Here is a 16545-nt window from a genome sequence, read left to right as displayed (position 1 = left end):
ATTTACATATATTGATTGTTAATATTTTAGTTGCCAAACTCGGCTTTTTTTCTTTGCCTTTCTGTTTAGTCCGTAAGGTAATTTGTACTGTAAATTATTAAGGTTAAGTTAGGTTGACCTGGCTGGCTGAAAACCATCACATAGACCTATTGGTCCTTAGTGTTACCAGATGGAGCTAACCCTTTACGTTTCTTTGTAGTAGACATCTTGTAATACGCCTGCGTTTTTTGCGAATCTAAGTAAACTCTGAAGCTCTAACGCCGAGAGGCATTCAAACTTCTCATATTGCAAAGCTCCTAAGCATTTTAATCTGGTTCCTTCTAACGCAGGGCAAGAATATAGAAGGTGTTCTAGCATTTCCCTCTCTTCCAGTTCATTGCAAAATATGCAGCTATCGTTGTTTGTAATTCCTATCTTGTATGCGTGCGCCGCTAGCAAATTGTGGCCTGTCAGTATACTTACGATAGTTCTGCTTTCTTTTTTGAACAGAGCTAGTAAGAATCGTTGATGTAGATTATTAAAATAAAAAATAAAAAATAATAAATCAGATTTTAGTAAAATATGCGCGGGCATACGAAGTTCGCTTCGGACCGCATTTAGTACTTCCTTACTTATTGTATGTACATATCATACAAAAAATTTGCCAATACTTATTCGATGCTCACAATTTCCTTATATTTTCTTTTCGATTTTCTTCATCCCTTTTCATAACACTACGTACGCTCGTTCATTTCCTCTTCGTCGCTTGTTTACTTGCTGACCTGCATAGAAATTAATGTTCCTGCGTTGTTTCCGTGTCGATCGAATTTTCCGTGCAATAAATGAATACATCGTGGACACTATGGATGAGTTCTACATCACGCCGCCAGTGATTAGTTTCTTCAACATCTACGAGCAGACCAACAGCAATACGCCTGTTTGCTTTATCCTCAGCGCCGGCTCGGACCCCACGAATGATTTAATGAAATTGGCAGACGTTGTTGGCTTAGGCATGGGCAATTTTTGTCACATCTCACTGGGACAAGGCCAAGAGAAGGTGAGTAGGCTAGAATAACTACTAACTGTATGTGCATGTATGTGTGTGTGTGTGTGTGTGTGTGTGTGGTTTGTGTGCCATTGTTATTGAAGTTATTTACGAGCATGTCCGGGCTCGATGAAGTAAACAACGACAGTGACGAAAATAGCCAGCGCTTCGCCGATATTGTGTCAATTCTTATTGTTGTGCACCACAATGACACTTAATCTAATGTCAATTCTTAGGTGTGGACTTAAAGCAAGATAATAGAGAAACATGTCACTTAGCGATATAAATACCGCGTTGAGTGGGGCGATAGAAATAATAAATAAATAAGAGGAAAGAAGTGCTGAGAAAGAAAAGCAAAGTGTATGCGAAAAAGAATGCTATAAATTGTTTGCTTAGTTGGCAGTTCAATAGAAATTGTCACAGTTTTTTTTATGTGACCAGCTGATGCCTATTGCACGTCGCTCATATATTGACCTATCAAATAAGAATTCTTCAAACATTAAAATGAATACGAAAGTTTATTAGTTTCGCTATTTCAGCAACAACTGATTGGCATTAGCACTGCCCAATTAAATTTGTCACTGGCGTGCAAATAGTTCGTTATTTGTACACTGCAATTTAAATGGCACACATGCGGTCATTTTTGCTGGTGCGGATCTTCGTAAGGGTCTCAATGGGCATGAGAGACAACTCCAGAGTCGAAAAGGCTTTGCTTTAATTTTGTGCGCTTATTTATTATCCCCTTTGTGCTACTTTCTCTTCTACGTCGCATGGCGCCAAACGTGCGCACTGTGCTACTCTGTGTTATAGAAATTGAATTTACACATTTGATGGTATAAGGAACCATTTGCTTCAAAGTAGAAGTCGTCTTATGATAGGTAAGTGCTGTCTACTTTAATGATCCGTTGAACCGAATGCGTCGAAGTGGCGCCAGCGAAGCTCTTCTGCTTTCTTTCATATCGCGAAACTCCACATGAATTGGCTATGGCGGGATAGTACGGGATTTGGGCTTAATAAAGAAGAAATTAAAAAAACCGGAATACCGTGACAGTTTGTCGACTTTCATCCCGCCATTTAAATTATATTTAAAAAAATAAGGAGGAATTCGGTGAAAAAAACGCATATTTTGAGGACCTCGGGAATTTTTACTATTTTGATAGCATCAATAAATTGGGAAAACATTGTATGTACACTTGAGTTAAAATTAGCCGGAATTTTCTTGGCGAACAGAGCTATAATTTTAAAGCTTTGAAAGGATTTCTCAGCCTTAAGACGACGAAAAACATTGCGAATAGTTGGTTTTGGGGTTCACTGCTAGCTGAAGAGGTCATCAAACATAGCTTGAACTACACACATTTTTGGTTCCTCATACTCGTCCGGAAGCGTGGACTCTTTCGAGTAGGAATCGAATCAGAACTATGACCAGAGTCTAAACTTTTCAACGTAAGATTTATGTCGTGGGCACGGGATCATATGAGAGCTGTATGAACTCTGTAATTTCTTCTGTGCTGTAAAACGTAATAAATACACGAAAAAGACACCAACAATGTCGTAGACTGATTCTGTTAGACAGTCAGTTCTACGTTACCGGAATGACCCGCATACATATCCGGTCAAAGACTTGCCACTCCAGCATCATTCCCTGTGCATGTATGGGGAATCTTTATGCTGGTACAACAAAAACAACTAGCCATGTCCTACCGGTAAAGAGTTCCATCGGTTTAGCACCCAGTGATGGGCATAAAAAGCAAGGGCGCATGCAAACAAAATACATACAGGGATTAGCGCACAACTCCGTAACCGAGGACGTAGCTGATGAAGTTTCTTTATCTCCATCTGAATCGATAAGTGATTACAGATGTGCATAGCAAGAATAAGAAGAGTATTGGTACGGAGTAAAGAAGTTCCGGGCACAGAGAGTTGCTTAAAAGGTTGTCAGAGCAGATTTTTCAATTTTTGGCAAATAATGACAAACTGATACCTGGAATCTGTTCTGGAAGAAAGTATGTTGATAGTTTTCCTAAAAGTAAGTGACGTTAGGTTAGCCAGGTTGCTTGTCTAAGACAAAGCACTCGGTGACCCTAAATCCTATTGTGATAACTGCATTCGATTTCCATCCCCTAACGGAGCTTTTTAAATTACTTAGATTTTTCGAAGAAGGTAACTGGTCCTTCCAGTGAGACACTTAGCAAATTTCCCAGCTCTTCAAAGAAATAATCACCAAGATATTTGACACGGCTTCTAAGATTTTATATGAGGTTTGCACTTCGACTGGCTAGGGTGACAATAAATCAGTGATCCGTTATAACACCTGTGAGGACGCTGGTAGTTAATCTGCTCAAACCAATCAGACATTTTGCTCTTTTAAGGTTCAGTTTTGGCTAGAGCGCTTTGGATACCATACAGTTAATAGTCGAAGACCAATTCCTATTAGTTTCCGCGATTGCACTCGAGCTAAACGCAGCGTGCAGTTCGTTTAGATGAATGATTATGTCCTCTACCACTCCCTGAAGGTGAATCCCAGAGCCCCTCCTTGCATACTCATCCGCTCTTTCATTTCCCTCCGCTCCAAAGCGGACCTCCATCACAAAGTTTGATGTTGTGTTGTTGTATAAGCGAGAGGGAGATCCTGCATTCTTCAACACATCTGGAATTAATGCGCGTTAAGGCCAGTGCATTGATCGCCGCTTGAATATCAAACAATTGGTAAGGTTTGTCGGAGGTAAATCCTGCAAGGTAGCATTGTAGAGATCCAGACATCCTCGGAAGCTCGATAAGAACTTTCTACACTGACGACTCAGAAAATGGTATTGGAGCGAGATGGCTTTAGGTCTTTTGCAAAACTTAAAGTAGCAAACTGGAAAATTGGAAAAAGGTCGCGAGATATCAAAATCAGGGTCTGTAGTCACAGTCAATTTGTTCTAGAGGTCTTAAAATCATTCGCAACTCTTCGAAAATTATTCAGGAATGTAAGTTAAGGTACAACGCTGTTGCAAGCCGGAATGAGCTTGAACTTATTTACGTGCCAGAATGCTATGGTGTTCAATGCCACAAACTAGCTGATGAATTGGTAAAATACGGTTCTTTGGAACGTCCAATTGGATCGGATCCAATTTTTTGGCCAAGCATAGTCGAGTACAATCTCATGAGAATCGTTGGCGCATTACTGACATCTGCAAAATTATTTCTCAGATAGAGAAGGGGTATGATAATGGCCTTGCTAGGACTCGGTACAAACCATGGCGACAACATTTTTTCACTATAGACAGCGATTGACTAAGTGTGTCTTTTTTGTGTAAAAATAGCATAGCGCGTTTTCTCTGTCACTGTCCGGCTTTTTCCAGACCTAGATGGTACATTTTTGAGTCGAATATATTGAAAATGGGTGACCTACATTCTCCTCCCCCCACAAACTTTCACGATTCATAAACAAATTTGCGAAGTTTGCTGAGAGGCAATAAATCTCCACCCCAACCGTTGCTCGCTATCCTTTAAATCCTATCTCATGGCCTTAATGCAATGGGCCTAAGTGCTAGAAAAAAAATTCCGGTCATCCACAACTCCATTCCATGGGGATATCATGCAAACTGTGTCAAACCAAAGTGTTCAATGTCTCTTTGCGTCAATTACATAAGAATTGAACCTCACAAAGACAGCTGAGAAAATTTCCTAGGTAATATATTTGGAACTTCTTGACTGAAACCACAAAATTGCAGTCTCTCTAACGCGTACAAATTCAAAATTGGTGAAAAATGTATGAAACGATTTTGTGTTTGCATTATTTAGAAACTTCTGAAAGCTACTGAATATATTAACAATGCCAATAACTCCCATTCCTTTCATTTAGAATGCTGTCAATTTACTGGATAAATCTATTCGCCAAGGTTTTTGGCTGATGCTACAAAATGGTCATTTACTCATCAGCTTCGTACGCTCGTTAGAGAAGTATCTTGAAAAAATCGAATCACCACATCCGGATTTTCGTTTATGGATAACAACAGATCCTTCGCCTACTTTTCCAATTGGTATATTACAAAAATCTCTAAAAGGTAATTTAAGTAATCAGCTCAAAAGGTACATATTTACTTACTAACACATATGCACTATATGTATGTACATAAATATTTTGATTATTCTCTTGGATCTCCAGTTGTCACCGAGCCACCGAATGGCTTGAAGTTGAATTTGCGCTCCACCTTTTTCAAAGTACGTCAAGAACGCTTGGAAGCCTGCTCGCATTCTGCATTCCGTCCACTGGTTTATGTACTGGCTTTTTTCCATGCGGTTGTGCAGGTGAGTAAGCAGCTGGTAGAAGAAAATTGCACATATACAAGGTGGCGCAAAATTAATCACCCTATCGGAAAACTTATATTTTTCCCCATGGCATCGTACGTCATTCGTATATGACATTTGTGACTACTCAGCCGCAGCTACAAGCAGGCAAGCAATGATGCACCTTAAGGTCAAAATAGAGATTTTCATCACTCAAAATAGTTTGTATTTTTTTATTTAGAATTTATTTTTATTTTATTTTATTTTTATTTATTTTGTTTATTTATTTAGAATTTATGTATAATCCAAAATGGTTGATTATATGTGTGCCACTTTGTATATTTATGTGTGCAATCCCAAATTAAATATAAAAACCTTTTGGTCGACGATTTCACTAAAACTTTGCATGTTGGCTAAATTTATGCCAAAATCGACGAAAAGGACTTGACATTTTTTTAAAAAGTATTGGAAATTTTCTCACAGAAGTTGTGGAGATAACAAAAATCTAGAAAAGTACCTAATAGCTTAATTCTAATTAAAATTGTTACGCGGATTAGGGAACAGCTGATTAACTTTCTGGATAGTTTTGGCAATAAAAGATGGACCGCAGGCAACAAATACAGGTATTAGCTGTCCTGATACTAAGAAAATAATATTTATTTAAAAAAAAATTTAAAATTGGAATTTCTGAAACTGCTCCGAAATATCAAAACAATTAATGTAATTTCGGACGTGTTAGTGCAAACTTCTTTATTGCTCTTCTAAGGGTGGTTAACTTTCAAGGGCCGGTGTTGATTTTAAATAAAAACCACTTTTTTGGGAAATTATTGCCATTTCACTTTATTGTGATAATATTGGCACAGTTCAATTACGCATGAAACAAAATATTGGCCAAATGGCCGCCGCGGCCTTGGCGGCACACCTCCATCCGATGGTCCAAATTTTCGATGTCGCTGAGGCATAATTGAGGTTATATTCCGTTAATGTGCCGAATTATCTCATCCTTTAGCTCTTGAATTGTTGCTGGCTTATCGACGTACACCTTTTCTTTTAAATAACCCCAAAGAAGGAAGTCCAACGGTGTCAAATCACATGATCTTGGCGGCCAATTGACATCGCCGCGACGTGAGATTATTCGGCTATCAAACGAGCCATTGTTTCGTTAGCTGTGCGACAAGTGGCATCGTCCTGTTGAAACCACATACCGTCCATATCCATATCTTCCAATTCGGGTCATAAAAAGTTCTTTATCATCTCACGATAGCGAACATTATTCACAGTAACTGCCTGACCGCCCTCATTTTGGAAAAAATACGGCCCAATGATGCCGCCGGCCCATAAACCGCACCAAACAGTCACTCTTTGTGGGTGCATTGGTTTTTCGGCAATCACTCTTGGATTATCATTCGCCCAAGTGCGGCAATTCTGCTTATTGATGAATCCACTGAGGTGAAAATGTGGCTCATCACTGAAGTTGATTTTCTTCCCGAAGTGCCCGATATGCATTTTGATTTGAACGCCCGTTTTCATAATAAGCCTGAATAACTTTAACGCGTTGCTCGATTTTGTGTCTTTCCATGGTTCAAATTGAATTAGTTAGTGAAATTGAAAAATGCCAAATGAAATGCAGAGAAAACTTGATGTTTAGGTGTAGTTCACATTCAACATCGGCCCTTGAAATTTAACCACGGCGGCCGCCGTAGCCGAATGGGTTGGTGCGTGATTACCATTCGGAATTCACTGAGAGGTCGTTGGTTCGAATCTCGGTGAAAGCAAAATTAACAAAAACATTTTTATAATAGCGGTCGCCCCTCGGCAGGCAATGGCAAGCCTCCGAGTGTATTTCTGCCATGAAAAAGCTCCTCATAAAAATATCTGCCGTTCGGAGTCGGCTTGAGACTGTAGGTCCCTCCAATTGTGGAACAACATCAAGACGCACACCACAAATAGGAGGAGGAGCTCGGCCAAACACCTAACAGAACAATTTCATTACTTTTCATTCAAAATCGATATTATAGATAGATATTATCATTTTTCGGGAATGTTGCCATCCCATATTCCCCTAATCAACTTTAATTATGAGAATTAAGTCAAATTGTCAATCCGGATTGGTTGCACTTAATTCTTGAGATAATTCCGAATTAAGTCGTTTATTCCGATTAACGCCACCGGCTGTCTTGGCTATAACAAGGGGTGCTATAACCTTATACAAGTCTCAGTTTTCTTATCCGATTTCTATAGCTAGGACTTTTTTAGAAAGGCTATAAGTCCCACAGTATTTCAGTCCGATTACCTTCAAAAATTTTCGCACGAAATATTTATTTCTACTATTTAATTTTCAAAATTTCGTTACATATTCCTAAAATTTATTTATAATTTACATTTAAGAGTTTGAAAAAATGCCTATTAAAAAAATATTTTACGAGATGGAGACTCTGGGTCTTTATTAGTTATGAACATGTGCAGATAACCTAAAATGCAAAACCAAAAAATTTTAGAGATCCAGCTTCAGAAGACTTCAGAAAAGATAAATTTACTATTTTACATCGATTTTAAAACTTCTTATTTTACAATTTATTATTTTTAATCGACCTATTTGAACAATAAAGGACCTACATTGCCCTCGTGCTGAACTGGTGATTCACCAGAAATCCAATTAGTGCTTCGGCACCATTTTGCTGCCACATCCTCTCTACCAAAAAGTTATACGATTACTTCTTCACGATTATATCCAGTCTGTGCGATTAAGGAATCTTATAAGGTTGCTTACGTCTATGCCCACCAACTCTTCGAGGTTTTCAAAAAACGGTTTGTCAGGGGTTAACATCCTCGCCATCCATAGGGCAGTGTATTCACAGAGGAAGTCAAATTTATGGGCCAGAAGCCAGTTATCACTGCCGTGAGTCTTCAGGCATCCCGTGGTTTCATATTTGTCAATATTGGCGTTTGTTTGTGGTTGCAGGTTGTCTGATCTCTCCATCTACAATCCGCGATTCGTATGTGTTTTGAGAAGGTTGCATTTTTGACTGTACCCAGTGCACTGTGCGGCCGATTCCCGAAAAGCTGGCCAAAACTCAAAAAATTAAGTAATTGATTCAAAATTTCTTACTCGGGGGTTGTCGGGGTCGCTGATTACGAATTTGATCTTAAAATTTTGAAAATCCACCCCCTTCCACCCCTATTGGCCACCCGCTCACGTGAAATAGCGTATATTCAAGAACATAATCAAGATGCATGTAAATTTATTTGTTTTCGGGGTCGCTGATTAGCAAGTGGTAGCAGCTGAATCTTGTTTTATTCAGTAACCATTACTTTTTTGAGTAACCTTTAATAGGTTTCAAAGCAGCATATGACGGCGTTGAATTACTATACAGTTTGAAAACTCAAATTTTATAAAAAAAATTGCAAAAAATGTATCTACGTATTGCTGCAGCTAAAAATTTTGTGTCGAGGTATTGATATGTACTAAAGATTTCTCGTATTTTACTAACCTTCCGAAGATGATTCCATTTGGTTTTGTTCAATTTACTCCATTACAAAATCTTTCAAATGTGTACAACTTTCACTATTCATCGACAGTAATACGATGCTCAAACGAAGGCCACGTTGCGACTGAAAATACAGAGCATACTTAGGGTACAGGACGTTGCTATGAACGGTTTTCACTACTCAAGGCATTACTGTAGCCAACCCAAAGACAAAAAAACTCTATCTAGAAACTTTTTTTTCGACTTTTGGCCAGCTTTTTGGGAATCGGCCACACTGTGCAGTGGTGCAAATACCGATTCTGCAGGAATATTATTAATGGCAGATACCTCTCCTGCCAGTTCGTGTGCTTTTTCGTTTCCTTAAATATTCCGATGCCCCGGGACACATATTAAGGTAACTTTATGGTTTACACACAAGGTAGTAAGGCTATTTCTGCTTTGTTCCACCAGTTTAGAGGTTCTTGTGGCTAAATCCAGTGCCGGGATTGCAACTTGACTATCCGAAAGAATAGAGATATTGCCCTTAAAAGACAAGTCTGAGACTTGTAACCTAAAAGCTTCTCCCCCAATACTTCCGCCTGGAAGACACTGCTAGTCTTAGGAAGGTGCACAGATTTTTCAATTCTAAGTCTATTCAGTTCGTACTATTCAGCGAAGAAATCAATTTGAGCATGCAAACATTTTTTCAGTGATACGAAATATTGTTTCGCTCTAATTTTGAGTTTAAATTACTTGGCGAAATGAAATAAATGCGAATTTCCCTAGCATTCTACTTCAGCCTTTTAAAAAAATATGTTGTGAGAAAAAGAATGAATCTAATCAGATTGAACTACTCTCTGATAACCTCTCCAGCGATACTCCATTTATGCAAATCGGACCACAAAACTTTGACTTATATAAGGAGGCTCATAATTAATCACTCTATCGCAAGATTTATGCTTTTGTTAATGGCGTTGTCACTTACCACTACTTAGGTAGCCGTATTTCGATTTTGGCCGAATCCAAAATAGCCTGTCCTGCGGTAGCTGGCGCCAGTTAAAAATCCCAAACTCTGACAGGTTCTACAGCGCCTGGTCCAACGAAGATGTAGTCTTTCCTTTCCTGGTCCGTTTAGGTTTAGGGTGCCGTTTCGTAGGTTGGCCTTGATGGAGGGTCTTCGTTCATACGGGTGACATGACCAAGCTAGTGTAGCCGCTGTACTTTTACATGCTTAACTATGTCCATGTCCCTATATGTCTCATACAGCTCACCATTCATCCATACATCCATACATCGTACTCCTCACCAACGTGGAGGGCACGTAAGATCTTTTTCACCCGTAAGCTCCGAAAATTTTATCATCAGCTGTTGACATCGTCCATGCTTCTACGCTATTTAGGGGGGAATGATGATCGTTTTGTAGAATGTCAGTTTGGTTCTTCTAGAGAGAGAGAGAGGACATCTGTTAGCAAGAGTTATTCTCCGTTTGATCTCCAAATGGCGTCGTACGTCAATCATATATGACACATGTCACATTTTTATTTAGTGAAAAAGATACTTTTTTATATAGGGCGCTTCAACTTTTTTCCGATAGGGAGGGCGAACGACGCAATATTTTTTATTTTTCGCTTGTCATTTGTAAACTTCATTAGTATACATTTCATCATGGAATGCTACACACTTGAGCAATTACGGCCATTTTACGGTCCATTTAACAAGCCGTCCCGTTTTGGGGTTATGTGAAGTCATTGGTCTACAGTAACAAGCCGGCGACGATTTGTAAGCTCAGAGCCAATATTGAACGCGAAATTGCTGGAATTTCGGCCGATTTATGCAAAAGAGTGGTCGAAAATTGAGTTCAACTATTGGACTTCGTAAAACGTGCACGCGGTGGTCATGCAAAAGAAATCGAATTTCATACTTAAATGTATATGTTCAAACTCGATAATAAAAAAAAAATAGTTAAAATAGTCAAACCGTTTGTGTTTTATTCAAAAAAGTTCAAAAGTTGAAGCGCTCTTACTGAAAAACCCTATATTTGCTACTTAACTACATTTAAACTTAATTTGGTGCTTAAACCTTTTATTGGCTGTTTGGCCGAGCTGTCTCCTCTTACTTGTCGCGTGCATCTTTTACGGCCGATGGTTTTTATGAGGAGTTTTTCATGGCAGAAATACACTCGAACGTTTGCTATTACCTTCCGAATGAATTTTTTTTCATTTTATGTGTCATGGACACTTCCGAATAGTAGTCACGCACCAACCCACGCGGCTATGGCTACCTCCATAACTTCAGTCAAAAAAATCACAAAAAATTTGTTGAGTTCATTTGCCAATTTTTAGCGAAATCGAAGACCACGTTGAAGACCACGGAGATTACACTACACTGACAGGGCACAGTTACTGCACCAACAACAACAACAACCACGTTGAAGGAATTCCCTCCTTTTTTGTTACATTTTATATGAGATGGCTGTATATGCAACTCTTACCTGTTTTTTACTTTTATCGAATTGCTTACTTCTCAGGAGCGCCGGAAGTACGATAAAATAGGCTGGAACATTTCTTACGATTTCAACGAATCCGATTTTGATGTCTGTCTTGAAATACTGACGACTTATCTAAACAAAGTAAACGATTCGACAGGAAAGGTGCCCTGGAACAGCCTGAAATATTTAATTGGTGAGGTGAGTATGGGGACAGTCCATAATTTGTACATTTTTGCACCAACTTACTTATTAAAATATTTATACTTTATTACTAAAAACACAAGTTACCACAAACTCTCAACTTCCTCTTTCATCCACACCCGCAGGTCATGTATGGTGGACGTGTTATCGATGACTTTGATCGCCGCATTACTCGCATTTATATGGATGAATATATGGGTGATTTCCTCTTTGATACCTTCAATCCATTTCATTTTTATCACGACGAAAATGTTGACTACTACATACCGGAGGAAGAGGTGGTGCTAAAGGAGGACTTCATAGGTGAGTGCAAACGAAAGGAGGTAGCAAATAAAGTAAGGGATGCTAGCATGCAAATTGTAAAAACGCACTTCTTCACATACCATACGTATGTACATATATGTATTTGCGTTTATGCTTGCAGCTCATATTGATAAGTTGCCGCTCGTCAACAAACCGGATGTTTTCGGTTTGCATCCAAATGCGGAAATTGGTTATTATACACAGTCGACGCGCAACATCTGGAATCATTTGATCGATTTGCAGCCACAGACAGGTGAGTGAAAAAAAATTAAATATCTCTGCATTATATTTGCGTTTCGCATTTGTTTGCACTTCATGGCACATACGTATTGTTGGCTAAGCTGATGTTATAATATTTTTATTTTTTATTTTATTTATTTTTGCTTGAATGAGTTTTACTTACTTTCGCGCACACTGGGCAAAATAGGAGATTTGTCGAAATCAAAATCGAATTGCCATGCTGCCAGAAAAGATTGCATTCCTCATATCCGTCAGCGCCTCCGCCTCACATACTTGAGTACAATAACTCGAAAAATAAAATTATATTTCCCTTGGAACTTCGTTCTCTCAAATAAGGCAGATGAAATATTTATGAAATTAGTTAAAAACTACGTCCGCCTTTAGTCACACGAAAATCTTCACATAAAAATATTTTGTAAATTATGACTCAGATAGGCAGGTTTCAAATAAAAATGTATAAAGGGTGATCAGATTCCAGGTACTTTTTCCAATAAGGTTTTTCGACAGATCGCGCGTACTGTCAAACTACAATAAATACATAATTTTCTTCAGTATTCATTGATATTTCATCATAGAAAGACTTATGCCTCAACAACATTTATAAATCGGACAATTGCCCATACAGCCCGTAAAAAATTAGATGTACTGCGTCATCGTTTCGCTAAGCAATTTATGTACATATCTCTCGTCTCGGACCAGTCGATTGGCCACAAAGATCGTGTGATATCACACCTTTGAGCTTTTGTTTGTGAAGGAATCTAAAGTCTAAATGCTTTATGGGTAAACCAGCTCCGACTGAGGCATTGGAAGCCAACATTACTAAAATTATTCACGAGCTACCGAATCCTTATTCCTTCAGCGAATCATTCAAAATTGTTGTTTACGGATTACCGAATTACGGCGCAATCACGGCCAAAGGGATTATCATTAAGGAATCAATATCATGTTTGGTTCTACACAAAAATAATAAACATTGCTCAATCAGTTTGAATTTTCGTTGTTTTATTTCAATTTAAATTCCGGTACCTCTTAATTATTTACCTTTTCAGACCAGAGGGTATTTTTAAAAAAATTTTAGAAGATCCCTAATTTACACAGTGCTGAAATCTTCCAATTCATTAAAAAATTACCTGCTTAAAATAGTAAACCTACAACGGAATAGAGCAGGACAATGGCCCAGGAGGTGCGAGATCAGCTTTTCCTCTTCCTCATCTAGACAGCTTCTGCAGAAACCATGTGTTTGCACGCCCATCCTCTGGACATGTCTGTCTATTAGGCAGTGTCCCATTATAACGGAAATCAGTGTGCTAGACTGTGCTTAATTTGGCTTAGCAGAGATTCAGTGCGTTTAGCATTGAGAGTCAGCCACAATTGTCGGTCTGCTCTGCAGGTGCTTCCCTTATGCCACTTTTATTCTCTGCTCTTACAAGTTTCTCGAAAATAAGCAGATTATAAATCTGTCAAGGTATGCCTATGTTAATGTCTATGTACTCTTCAGTCAACTTGATAGCAAGTCTCGCTAGTTCATCGGCCCTGCAGTTCCCCTCAATGCCATAATGGCCAGGAACACAAGTGGCTCAGAAATCTTGTTAAGAGATATGCCACATTTCAAGGCTAACTTAGAAGTCGTCGACTGTTTTGTGAGGAATTTTATCGCCGCCTGGCTATCAATGAAAATGTAGATATCATTTCCAGGTGTTGCTTTACACTGAACCAGTGTCACGGCTTTTATTATTGCCATCAGTTCACTAGTTAAGCCGAAAACTAAAGGGGATCCCCAGATGTTCGGTAGGTATATACACCTCCGCCCACCCTGCTTTCGAGCTCTGTGCCATCTGTGTATACATGGATGGGCACTCCCTGTCTCACAAACGTCCCGTTACCAATCCTACGTTGAGAGTTAATGACGAAATGTCTTAGAGAAGCATTTAAAATTTGCATAGTTTACAAGTCGTAATATTGGCGCCAATAACGGTAAAAGTTCGCACACGCAACGTGGCTGAAAAATGCGCTGCATTTTTTTATTGTTGTCGAAAGTCTTTTTCTTAAATTAAAGATACTTTAAATTTATTTCTTGGCGTTTATGCAATAATTAAAGTACAATGTGGCGCAAAATTAATCATCAATTTTTTTCTTAAATTACTTTTGCATTAAATAAAAAAATATTAACCCTTTGGGGACGGAACCGCTCGACGAGTGAGCGTCGCTGAGGACGACAAGTATTGGAGTGCGCAGTAAAGAAAGTAAATACGTCGAATGTTATAAAAACTAAGGCTTTATTTAACACAAACATTTTTTTTCAGAAAACCAAAAAATAATTATAAGCAAACAAATTGAAAAAAAAAATAACAAAAAGAAGTTTGGTTGTACTTATGTATACGTTTTATATTCCAGCATTGTGTAGTATCGTTCAAATTGACAAAGTAATGTCGTCATATTCCATCTTATCAGACTCCAAGTAATATTCGTCAGAACTGCCACTGTCTAACGTATCATCTCTAGATCGCTTAGCCATCGTGCGCAGGATAATATGTGAAATATATACAAAGCCTGCTAATTCCTTTGGCAGTGAGCCTGAGAGACTGAATCAAAGAACTGAAATTCGTTCTGAATCTACCGTCGCCTCGTATCGTAAGTTTATATTAAAAAAGAAGATAAGACTTCATCGCAAATGGCCGCTATTGAATGAAAGCGTGAGTCTTTTACTTTACTCATGCGTATCTTATCGCTCGAACGAATTTGGGCGGCTAAATGCCGACACGCGTCCGCAACGGTAAAACAGCTTGGGCGGCTATATGTCGACACTCGTCCCCAAAGGATTAATGAGTGAAGGACACCTATATTTTGTCTTTTACGCGCTCCATTGCTTGTCTGTTTGTGTACAGCCTGTACAGTGTCAAAAATGATTGACGTATGACGCCATTTGCAAAAATTATAAATTTCCCGATAGGGTGTTTAATTTTGTCTCAACTTATATATATATTTTTGAATGTGCACTTAAGTTTTTGGTTTTTTTCTCTTTGTTTTTGAAAATGCAACTTAAATAAAAACATCACACATTTTATTTTAAATAAAGGATCCCAAGAAATAAGCTGCGAGCTACTGGACGTTATTTTATTTCACTGTACTTTATTTTATTTCACTCTACTTTATTTCATAATATTCAGCTTTGTTGGTTGGCACTCAGCACACAGACTTTTGCCAATTTGCGCACAACGTTCTTTTTCCGTCGCGTTTTCCCCTCTTTTCGCACTGCGTCTTTTATTCAAAATTACATATTTTAAACGCCTGCATAGCTGGAAGTTGCATTTAATTCACAATTTAATGTAATTAAATTAATTAGTTGCGGTTTTACAATTAACTTTATTGCCTTTGTCGTAGCTGAACATCTGCATACTTCCACGTCTATAGATATATTTAAAAATGTTCATATGTATATTATGTGTATGCATGCACATATGTATCTGTGTATAAGTGTAGCAAAACATGTAAATACTATATATGTATGTGTGGAGTTAATTTTTATATACGCTTTTTACGTAGTATTTCACTATTTCACTAATTATGCAATGGTCGGTCGCACTACTATCGAAACCGAAACCGAACAAATTAAGAACTGAATATAAAATGCTGCACCAGGAAAATCGCTTAATTACCATTCGATAATTTTAAATTAATATACGAATTGTATGTATGTACATATGCAGGAGTAAGTGCTATATGCTAATGTACGTGTACTTGTAGGTATATACCCAGTAGAACCAGGATATCTCCCTTAAAAAGATAAAGAAAGACTACTCCTTTTGCTACGATTTTGGGTCGATATTTGAAAATTATTGAGTTCGTACTCCCTTATTCGTAGTTATTCGGAAAAATGGAGGGAAAAGTGTAACTTATTTTTACATTTTTTTTTAGAATTCGTTGGCCTTTCTGAAATATTTGGGGCAATGTGCTGAAAATGGTTTTTTTTTTTTTTTCAAATGATCAGTGAGTACGATAAGTTCAATAGAGTTAAAAACAAATTATGGGATGCTTTCCAGTTTATTTATTTTTTTATTATTAAACAAGAAACAGGGCAAACAAATACAATCAAAGACCTTATGACAAGAGTCATATAAGCAACTTCTTAAGAGTAAAAAGAATCAAAGTGTAAGGAAGGAGAATAAGCATTAAATTAAGGTGGCATCCTCTTAAAAGGAGCATTCATCCAATAGGCCGTTTTAGCAATACCCACAAAAACAATTCATTACAATGGAAAATACGTGAGGCAGTGTTAAAATAACTTTTATTGAGCAGGTACGAACAATCTATTGAGCCCAGACCAAACACATTGACAACAGAATACCTCTATAGTCTAAAGGAATGAGAAATTACTAAACAACGAGAGCGATAAGGCTCTCATCCAGTTCAAAGCAAAGCGCACAAAAGCTCTCTGAACAGACTCTAATCTATTACAATAATAAAGACTGCATGGAACGGTCTCCAAACGAACACCGCGAAACGAAGAACTATTTGGACGAATAAAGGCTAAAATTCCAAACGATTTAGAA

The 16545-nt window shown here is 38.1% G+C and overlaps 1 protein-coding gene across 1 annotated transcript in view; it reads left to right on the top strand.

Moving 5' to 3' along the window:
* The window catches only part of LOC128854832 (dynein axonemal heavy chain 10), a 286044-nt gene that overhangs the window by 206745 nt on the left and 62754 nt on the right, over positions 1-16545 (top strand). Inside the window, exons 50-55 of the mRNA XM_054089249.1 lie at positions 770-1036; positions 4872-5073; positions 5175-5317; positions 11291-11449; positions 11578-11755; positions 11877-12008. Coding sequence (XP_053945224.1) covers positions 770-1036; positions 4872-5073; positions 5175-5317; positions 11291-11449; positions 11578-11755; positions 11877-12008 — 1081 coding nt within the window. The remainder of the gene's footprint in view (positions 1-769; positions 1037-4871; positions 5074-5174; positions 5318-11290; positions 11450-11577; positions 11756-11876; positions 12009-16545) is intronic.

This window comes from Anastrepha ludens, chromosome 2 (assembly GCF_028408465.1).
Source record: "Anastrepha ludens isolate Willacy chromosome 2, idAnaLude1.1, whole genome shotgun sequence".
NCBI lineage: Eukaryota > Metazoa > Arthropoda > Insecta > Diptera > Tephritidae > Anastrepha > Anastrepha ludens.
Note: the sequence above shows the minus strand (reverse complement) of the source record. Positions and strands in the feature narration are given on the sequence as shown.